The 10876-nt window shown below is 39.2% G+C and overlaps 1 protein-coding gene across 1 annotated transcript; it reads left to right on the top strand.

Moving 5' to 3' along the window:
• Positions 1–163: 163 nt before the first annotated feature.
• On the top strand, positions 164–8455 carry IKZF5 (IKAROS family zinc finger 5 (Pegasus)). Its single transcript, XM_009998081.1, has 4 exons — positions 164–229; positions 1957–2120; positions 2411–2593; positions 7212–8455. The coding sequence occupies exons 2-4, from the start codon at positions 1988–1990 to the stop codon at positions 8153–8155; spliced, it is 1260 nt and encodes a 419-aa protein (XP_009996383.1). The 5' UTR covers positions 164–229; positions 1957–1987; the 3' UTR covers positions 8156–8455.
• The last annotated feature ends 2421 nt before the right edge of the window (positions 8456–10876 follow it).

The raw sequence follows: 10876 nt of genomic DNA, 5'->3' as shown, positions 1-10876 counted from the left end.
TTGAACCAGTCAATGTTTCAGAATGGTTTAATTTTAAATTATAATCTCTTAACAATACAATTTGGTGAAAGTTAGCCTGGCCAGGACTCTGAATTACCTTGTCCTGTTTTTATCTTCCATGTCTTTAATGTCTTTTATATTTGGTATCTTTGCTTTATTGCAGGAGACACCAACAAATGAAACACAGATTAACTTAAGCCTACACGGGGCTGGTGACACCTGAAAGAGGGTAGGTAAAATTGGTACATGAAGATGCATTTGAAACTAACTTTATGGTTGTAGTTAAGCACCTTTAGGTGTGAGGTGAAAGAACATACTCATCTGGATACCAAAAAATGGACAAATGCTTGTGAAAATCTTTGTAAAGGCAGGAAACTGTTTAAATGTGGTCTGGAACTCAGGTCTTGAGTTTTTGTAGGTCACTTAATGTTTAGTAGCTGTTGAAAAATGGAAAGATATTCTTATTCTGATTATAACCTGCAGGAATGACAGTGTGACTTATTGTCCTGTTTCCAACTGAATCCTAAGTTCTGTCTTCACAAATTCATTTTTTGATACTCTAGAAGTTTGTCGTTTGCAGTCTCTGAAAAGAGCATGACCAGTGACTTCTAGTGAATATATTTATTATTTCAGTGCAAATGAAAATTGGTACATGAAGATGCATTTGAAACTAACTTTATGGTCGTAGTTAAGCACCTTTAGGTGTGAGGTGAAAGAACATACTCATCTGGATACCAAAAAATGGACAAATGCTTGTGAAAATCTTTGTAAAGGCAGGAAACTGTTTAAATGTGGTCTGGAACTCAGGTCTTGAGTTTTTGTAGGTCACTTAATGTTTGGTAGCTGTTGAAAAACAGAAAGATATTCTGATTATAACCTGCAGGAATAACAGTGTGACTTATTTTCCTGTTTCCAACTGAATCCTAAGTTCTGTCTTCACAAATTCGTTTTTTGATACTCTAGGAGTTTGTCATTTGCAGTCTCTGAAAAGAGCATGACCAGTGACTTCTAGTGAATATATTTATTATTTCAGTGCAAATGTTGTGGTTTGGGCCTAAGACCACAACAAAGAACCAGCCTCGTGGCTGCAGGAGAGTGTTAGAACCTGTCTTTCAAACGTACCTATTATTTTCAGATTTCTATCTTACAGCTCATAGGGGTGGAGAAGATTAATGGACTGACATTTCCATTTTTTCTCCTGCCAGGGGAAGTGGAGAAGGTGTGTTCTGTGCTTTCTGTCTGACCATAACAGTGTGACTTATTTTCCTGTTTCCAACTGAATCCTAAGTTCTGTCTTCACAAATTCGTTTTTTGATACTCTAGGAGTTTGTCATTTGCAGTCTCTGAAAAGAGCATGACCAGTGACTTCTAGTGAATATATTTATTATTTCAGTGCAAATGTTGTGGTTTAGCCTAAGACCACAACAAAGAACCAGCCTCGTGGCTGCAGTAGAACCTGTCTTTCAAACGTACCTGTTTTCAAATTTCTACCTTACAGCTCATAGGGGTGGAGAAGAATAATGGACTGACATTTCCATTTTTTCTCCTGCCAGGGGAAGTGGAGAAGCTGTGTTCTGTGCTAGGAGTAAATTTTGGAGCATGTTTGCTACTTAGCAGGGAACTAAAATTCAGGTATGATCCCGTTAAGGAAAAAAAGGTTTAATTTGATGGTAGTAATTTTATCCCATTTAATATTGTCCTTATTTTACTGTAGCTGAAAATGGTTTCCTCAGTAATAAGTCCTTGGTGAGCTTGAATGAGTTAAAAATTTGAGAAATAATATTCTTATGTTTGTCAGTTTGTGCATTGGGTTGTGCTGTATGATAGAAGTCATCCTTCACTTAAAAACAAAATGACCAACAAACAAAACCAAACCCAGATTCCAAAAGCAACTTGTTTTTATGAACGCATTCAAATTCAATGATACTTATGTTTTGAAAATATTTTTCTTTCTAGACACAAGAATTTGTAAACGTCGAGAGTGAATATGGGTGAGAAGAAGCCAGAACCTTTGGACTTTGTAAAAGATTTTCAGGAGTACCTCACCCAGCAGACTCACCATGTGAATATGATTTCTGGATCAGTTAGTGGAGACAAGGAGGCAGAGACTCTTCAAGGAGGTAAAGCTGGTTGCAGTGCTGTCCAGTTTTTGTTTGTTGGGGGTTTTTTTTGAGAATGACTGCACTGTTTAGATTCCAGATGATTATGCAGACTATTAGAGTTGTATGGAAGCATTTCTGATAGTGGTTTTGACATCACTAGAGATGTGTGTGTACCTTTCTTTTAATCAAGCTTGGTTCTAATAATTCTGTGTATTTAAAGACCAAGGGCATAGAGAAGCAAAAGATATTGGGCATATTCTCACAGCACAATAGATTATTGATTGAAATCTCTTCTGTACTATTCACAGCTGGGGCAGAAGGTGATCAGAATGGTCTTGATCATCCTTCAGTTGAAGTTTCCCTGGATGAAAACTCAGGAATGTTAGTGGATGGCTTTGAAAGGACATTTGATGGGAAGTTGAAGTGTCGATACTGCAACTACGCCAGCAAAGGGACAGCCCGGCTCATCGAGCATATCAGAATCCACACAGGTAGGGAATGGTATTACCATTGGCATGTGAGGAGTCAGTATCTTCAAGCAGTGTGGTAGTTCTTAGAGTTACTCAACAATTAGATTTGGCTTTGGGGTGTTTGTTTTTTTTTTAATAGACTCTTTTTTTCAATGTGTGCCATTTACCCATTTAAATGATGCAAATTTCTGCTTAAATTTATTACTGCAGACTACTGAAGTAACTAGATATGGGAGTAAAGTTTAGCATGAAAACCATCAGTGTAAATGAAGGGCCCTAAATTAAAATTTTAATTTTTCCTTCCTAGTCAGGAAAGTGAAGAATGTACGTGTTGCCACGTGGAGATTTATAGGGGCTTTTCTGCCTCTCTCAGGAAAATATTCCTGTTTTGTACAACATATTAGATGTGCAAGTACAAAACATACTAATAAGAAAAAAGTTTTCTTATGGGTAGAATATTCAAACGTGAGGATGTATCATCAAATAAGTGATAAATAATAGCAATGAATAGAAAAATTACTGTGGCTTGCTTAAGAGCATTTGTTGCTCTTGGGTTTATGAAGGTGAAGAGCAAAACTCACAATAAAGGTTAGAATATCCTGAACTGCTAATGAAGCCAGCTCCAGTTTCTTGGCAAATGAGAGAAAACAAATGAAAGGTCCATGTGAAGTCTGAGTTTGGTGCCTGGCAAGTATGTTACACCAGTGTAGAAGACTTTATGGCTTTTAACTAGAATTGTAAGGAGAAAAAAATAAATGTATTGTGTAAAAAAAAAAAGGAAGCTTTTACTGTCCCTAAACTTTTCAAGTGTATCATTTCAGTGGTCTCTTAGAGTTGGAGGGGGTGGTTTTAATGTGGAAGTTAGACCTGGGGTTTTACTATGAGAGAAGGCAGAGTCTGTGAGTGGGTTACATCAGTTATAATGGGGAACATTATAGTATATTGACTGTACATATACCTGCCTATGTTTGAACACAATCACAGAATAAAATTATCATTTAATAAATCATAAATACATAAATACTGTTTTTCTCTTACATACTTACCTTAGGTGGCATTCTGGGACTCATTTTGAAGGAAACACATTGTTGTAACTTGGATATAGTTGCAGGGTCATTGTTAGTCAGGTTCTCACTGCTGAGAACTACTGCTGCTACACAGGAGCTCCCAGGATGGTTTCTGGGGCAGGTATTGCTCCTTGTGCTGGCCTTGCAGCACTGGCTGCTTTTGACAAGTCACAGTGGGATAGAAACCAAATAGAAATCAAAGAGTTCCAAGGTTCAGATTCTGAAGATCTTGTAAATTCTTCTTTGTGCCACTGTGAGCTACCTCTATGTAGCTGTTGCTGTTTTCAGATGCCCAGCGGAAGTTTTGCAGCAGTGTGTTTTGGAGCATTTTTGGTCTATTTTTTCATGAAACAGTTGCAGCTTCACCTGTTATTTGCCTCATATGGTATGTGGAGAATGAGAGGTGTTTTTTGTTCCAGAAGCTTTACTCTGTGCAGTTCTGCTTGTGAAATGAGAGTCACGTAGTGGGAGAAACTGTGCTGCAGGCTTATACAGATCACTGTAGCACTTTAGGATGATTTTTAAATGGCACTTAAAGATGCAGAGGTACCATCATCTTTAAAATTTAATCTTTTCAGCAGCATGTAGCTATTGCCATTTAAAACTTGCATCTGGCCAGTCGTCAACAAGAACAGGTGGACTTCTAAAGCTGTGATAGGAAACATAAATTGCTAGTAGAAGATGTTGGTGTTGTGTGTTTGCTGATCGTTGAGATGTTTTTGATGGCTTTGCTGTGCATGAGGTTTCTCAAAACAGAGTTACTGAAATTATCTGTTGTTACTTAAGAACTAATGTAATAAATTTTAGCCATACTAGAGAGCAAGAAATCAAATGTTCCTTCTTGAAGTATCAAAATATGGGTATTAACACAGTGTCAGCATTCCTTTTTGTAGTCTAGGAAGTTGCCTCCCTTTTTTATATTCTCAGGTCTGTGGTTAACATTCTTTCCTGTTTTCTGAATGCTTTCTTCTGCAGCTACTTCAGGCAGTAGAGGTTACTAAGTGGCTAGAGGTAACAGAACTGCTTCAGATTTTCAGCAGTTGCAGCAGATTATATACAAAAGCAGGAAAGATTCCAACCAATGAACTAGGATGCTGAGAAGAGTCCTAAAAAATCTGACCCAGTGGTCATTCAGAAGCAAACATTCCATGAGCTACACCAATTTGGGTTTTAAGGCAAAGCATAAAACTTTGGGTTTATGTCTTGGCTGATGTGTTTGAGTTGGTTGTAGTGGTTGTAGTGTATGATATTGTGAGTGTTCCAGCAGAAGAACAGAGCTCTACCTGTGGGATGACTCTTGTCTCAGTGATGCTGCAGATGTTCCTGTTATCAGAGGGCACACACATGACATGTTTGATCAAAGAAGCTTTCACTGAGGTGCTAGGAAGAGGCAGCCAGATCGAAGGCACACATCACTCCACTGCAAAATCCTGCAGTCTGAATTACTTCTGTTTCAGAAAGCTAGTTAGCAGTTAGAGGGGGAGGCAAGGGGTGTCAGAGTGCTTCAGCAGTTTGGACACACCTTCACAGTGAACACTTTAGGCATCAGACTCCACTAATCTGGCTATAATGAGGTACCAGTGACTATACACTGATAACAGTTCATTTCCGTATACCCATCTGTTCAGTTTTATAATACAGACAAGAATCTGAGGCTGCCAGAGATCTTCTTGTTTCCCTGTATAATTTTCCCTTTTACAATGTATTTAATAATATTATTTTTAATACAGCACTGTGTGGTATCCTGATGGCAACACCATTTTGCCATTACCTTAATGGGTCTTCAGAAAGTCGTGCTTTGTTTCTTTGTACAGAGTCGGGGACTCCAGAACAAGGAAGGGTTGTTTGGTTTGGTTTGGTTGTTTGGTTTTCTTGTTTGTTTGTATTTTTTTCACTTAAGGGCAAAGATCCAAGACTTGAGTGTTTAGCTCGGAAGCATGGTGGGGAGGTATGGCAAAGGGCCAAGAGATGGATTGCATGGACTTTGAAGGCTTGGAGTGACTGAATCAGCATTAAAATAGGGGAGTGATAGCTGACTTGTAGCTTCAGGGCAACGTAAGTAAACAAATAATGCATCCTGGCTAACCTGCAAGTGCAGCAAGGTGTCTGCCAAAGTAATTATCACTCAGGCACGATGATGCAACCATAGTAAGTGTAACCTACTGCAGAATTAACTTCATGCTGAGTCTGATAGCAGCATAATTAGTAGCTCACTGTGACTCTTTACCTCTGTGCAGCCAGTCAAGAATGAAATAAGCCTATGCAGATTGACAAGTTCTTTGTGAATGCAAGGAGTCTGTCAGTCTTTTTGCATCATGGTTTGTACCAAATCTCCAGTTGTTTACACAGCCACATACATGAATACCTATATATGCTTATGGAGAAACCAGTTGGTGCAAATCTAAGGTTTTTAGTGATACCACAGAAATTGTTTTCTTTCATCTTCAAGAGCCAGTTCTGTAGGGGAAAAAATAGTGGCCCTCACTGCATCCAGGTCTTTGGCTTTTGCAGTTGTTCTAGATGGATTTTGAAAGCCACAAACCAGCTGTGTTGCCCTGTATTTAAAATAATAGAAAATGCTTAAAAAAAACCAACCCAACCCGTAAAGGCTGAAGAGAAGGAGCCCACTCACAGTTTTTTGAAGCTTGCTGTGCTGTGTGGCAGAAAAAGCAGTTGCACGACAGTGATTTAGAAACTGACCTGGCATTTTAGATAGGAAAAGAAGATAATGTTTCATTTCAGCACCTTAATGTGCATCAAATCCTTCAGGCGTTTTGTGGGAAACTGCCCCCCTGGCATCGGCTCATGACACGTTTATAGGAATCTGCATTGGATCTAAAAACCCCCACAAGATCAGTCTGTGAAAGGAAATTCAGAAGTCCCAAAGTATTATGTTCCCAATGCGTTGGCCTGTGATTATGTTTGAAAGTTTTGTAAGTAATTTTAAAAAGTGTTAATGCAACTAGCTCTAAATATCATTGAACAGAAGGGCCACGTTCTACCTGTCAGAAGGGAGAATATCTGGTTCTGTCACATCTGTACAGGGATTAGTTGGCTTTTGTTGTCTTTAACTCTTTAGCCACAGGATCCTTTTTCAAAATAGAGTTCTTCAGTGGATGCATATTTACATGGGTTATTTAGATAATAGTTCCAGGATGTTTAAAAGTAGGATTCTTTGGAAGATATCAAAAGGATACCCTCCCTCAGTGTTTAAACACAGTTACACTAAGAACAGTTATATTTTTGGTGGTGCAGACGTTGCTGTAGCCAATTGCTTATGTGCTTTAGAGTTGAGGTAGGGTTTGGATCTAGTCAGGACCACCACACAAATACCATTGCATTCAGTCCTTGGCATCACTGCTGTAATTCCTAATAATTAGCACTTGGGTGAGGCAGAGATGTCTAAATTTACTTCACTCTTCCACCAAATACCCAGGTAAACTCAAGACTAGCAGTGACTCTGAAGCTGCACTGCTTGATTAGCAGCTCCGCATCACCTCCTTTCTGCTCCATGAAAAGCCTTTTTCAAGCACCCCGAGGTGCTACAGTTATAATCTATTTTAATTTTCCAGGTGAGAAGCCACACAGATGCCACTTATGTCCCTTTGCATCAGCTTATGAGCGTCACCTGGAAGCCCACATGAGGTCACATACTGGTGAAAAGCCCTACAAGTGTGAGTTGTGTTCCTTCCGCTGCAGTGACAGGAGCAACCTCTCTCACCACCGCCGGCGCAAGCATAAAATGGTGCCTATCAAGGGGACCAGGTCTTCCCTCAGCAGCAAGAAAATATGGGGGGTTTTGCAGAAGAAGACCAGCAACTTGGGGTACAGCAGAAGAGCATTAATTAATTTGAGTCCACCTTCCATGGTGGTTCAGAAACCAGACTACCTTAATGATTTCACTCATGAAATCCCAAACATCCAGACTGAAGCCTATGAAAGCATGACAAAACCAGCCCAGAGCAGTGGGTTGCCAAGAGATCCACAAGACCTTATGGTAGATAATCCTTTAAACCAGCTCTCTACATTAGCTGGACAGTTATCTAGCCTGCCTCCTGAAAACCAAAACCCAGCCTCTCCTGACGTTGTTTCCTGTCAAGATGAAAAGCCTTTCATGATACAGCAGCCTGCTGCTCCTGCAGTGGTTTCAGCTGTGTCAGCAAATATTCCTCAAAGTTCCTCTCCAACCAGCCCGGACTCTCGGCCTCCACACAATCCAAGGAACTATAGTCCCGTGGCAGGTCCCAGCAGCGACCGCAGCGCCCACACCAGTACTCCCAGCATCACTAACAGTCAACCAAGCACTCCAGCTCCAACCCTTCCCGTTCAGGACCCTCAGCTTCTGCATCACTGCCCACACTGTGACATGTACTTTGCGGACAATATCCTGTATACTATTCACATGGGATGTCATGGATTTGAAAATCCTTTCCAGTGCAACATATGTGGGTGTAAGTGTAAAAACAAGTATGACTTTGCTTGCCATTTTGCAAGAGGCCAACACAGTCAACATTGACTGACAACACGCTTTCATTTAGTTTTTTAACATATGACAGTATATTTTTCATACTTGCTGAAGGAAAGCTTGCACATTCCCATAAGGAATTTTGACATTAATTGATTTGACAAGGGAGGCAAATTTATTTCTAAGTTGCCATTAAACTTGCCAGGGAAATTTTGTATAAGATGTGGTTGTTATTTTATATGTAGCCTTTCAAAAAAGCTGCGAGTGCTGTAAGGACTAGAATGCATTTACATGCTTTGTTTGCTAAATCTAAGTTGCTTACACTTAATTCCAATAAAAGTTCTACAAATGTGGAAGCAGGACATCTCCTGAAGCACAGAATGCATGACCAGGCTATTTACTAGGCAAGACAAAATACATTAACCAGAAAACACAAAAGGTTGATGCAGTGACACATGTGGTTACTTTGGAGACATAATTTTCCTTAAAAAATTATCTACTCCAAAATGGGAAAGCAAATAGAAGGAACTTTCACATGCAGTTTTAATTTGAGACAAAACTTGCTTTCATCTGTTGAAGGTTAATTATTAGGTTTTGCTTAGTATAGTCTAAACTCTTCATGGTAGAGCTCAAACACTAATTGAACTATTTTAAATTTTAAAACCCATTGCAAAATGAGAAGAAAACAGGTTATCTTGAATGAAACTGGTAGGAACAAAGTTAGGAACTTGTTATTCAATAGAGGAGGTAATCTTTAAACAGTCATAATAAAGGGCTGGTAGAACTAATATATATTCCATGAGATTTTTAACTGCCTTTAACTAATTTGTACAGATATTTAAAATTTGCACAATTAGACTTCTGTCTGGCTGATAGAGGTTCTAATAGAAACAAACAAGAGGTTTACAAATAAAAAACAACTTGTTCAGTTTTATCTTTGGCCAAGCTACAAGTGAGAGGTTGCCTTTACGTTTGAAAGTTGTATCATATCGTTGATTTGAAACTCGAGCTGACTTGAAAGTCAGTGTGTATTGTCCTCTCCCCCCACATCTGTTGTCCTTTTGGTGTGCTAGAGAGAAGGGGAAGGGCTTCTGGGTTTTCTGAACTCCTCGTGTGGTAGGCAAAGACATCCTGGCTGGCTGCATTTGAGGTTGTGATTAATAATTGTAGGTGACAAATGGCAACTACAGATGTACATGAAATCCATTGCACATGTTTGTGGGTTTGTTTTTATACTGTACATCTTACTTTAGGAGCACCTAGGCTAACAGACAGGCACTTTAATATAAACTTAAAACAAAACAACCTAGCAAAATAAGAAAACCTCTTATTATGCTACACAGGAATTTGTACTATTTTAAAAAAATGAGGAACTGTTACTTTTCCCATATTTAGACATGCACTTTTACCTTGGTTTGTCTTAGTTGAGACAAATTAAAGCTTCTCTTATATATTCTCCTTTTGCTATCAGCAAAACATGGCAGCAAATACATTTTGTTCAAAGCAGGAATATTTTATTAATGTTCTGCAAATCAGAGGTTGGAATCTGAATAGGAAATGTTTGGCTTCTTCAAATGTATATTGTGATGGGAGCTACAGCTTCCCAGAGGCAGTGAAAAACCTTACCTTTCTTCAGTGTAAGATCAGGGAAAACTGCCCTTTGAAGTCTTAGAGCTTCAGAAGGAGTTTTGACTTTGATCAGTTAGGAATTTGAGAACCAAACAGGTTTCTCTCTGCCTCGCTTGCCTACTGTTGAGTTTTCTATGTTAAAGTAGTGAGTCAAAGGAACTGGATTCTTGGCTGCACATAATCTTGTAGTAAGAAGGCTAAAAATAGGGCACTGAAGGATTTCTAGTGTAGAGGAGGAATGATAACATGCTGTCACTCCTAAAACTCCTGTTTTCTTTCAGGCCTGGCTGAAAATCCATTTCAGTGAATTTGTAAACCAGAATGTAACTTCCATTTTCCACTTTTTATAATTCCAAAACATTTCTCTGTTGCTTTTTACTTTTAAGATTTACTTTATAAGTAAAACTGCAACTTCACATGCATAGGAACAGAGAGCCCTTTAAGGACTAAACTGGAATCCAGTTGGCAGTTACTGCTCCTGTACAGGTTTTGTAACATGACACTTCCAAAGAATAATGTAGAAATGATAGCTCTCTTCTGGTCACATTGACACATTCTAAAATCTGAATTTGGCTAAAATAGGATATTGGAACAACAGATGTTGTTGTTGAAGGTCATTACAATTAGTAATTTATAGAGGTAACTTCTTTTGCCTTTTGATAGATGTTGGAAACTTCTAGGCTCTAGCAACTCCAAGGAGACTTCTGGAACAGTAGTGCTCCAAGGAGCCCCTTCCTACACTGGATGATGCCAGTCACAGCAGCCAAGCTGTCCGTGCTTTATGGCTCCAGTCTTTCTCCCCCTTGATATCAATAGGGAGATGAACATCCATGTGCACAGATGTTTGAGATTTCATCCTTTCATTCCACGTACACAGTTTCTGATCCATTGTGATTTCCATTGGCAGTGCCAATAAATATGACAGACTTCTTTTTGGGTAGGCTCATGATTTGGCGATTTAGAAAAATGACTTCTGAACTATGATGGTGGAATTTGAGATAGAATAGGTAGGTCACTGGTAGAGGTGGCTGGTGGCAAGAGGAAGCCTGCATCATCTTCCTGACAAGGGGCCTTCATTTAGGAGGGGATCCTCTGTTGTGGAGGAGCGTTACGTTCTTAGTAATAGAACTCAGGATGGGAAAA

This window comes from Chaetura pelagica, unplaced genomic scaffold (genome assembly GCF_000747805.2).
Source record: "Chaetura pelagica isolate M959 unplaced genomic scaffold, ChaPel_1.0 scaffold465, whole genome shotgun sequence".
Taxonomy (NCBI): domain Eukaryota; kingdom Metazoa; phylum Chordata; class Aves; order Apodiformes; family Apodidae; genus Chaetura; species Chaetura pelagica.
This window is presented reverse-complemented; position numbering and strand designations above follow the sequence as displayed.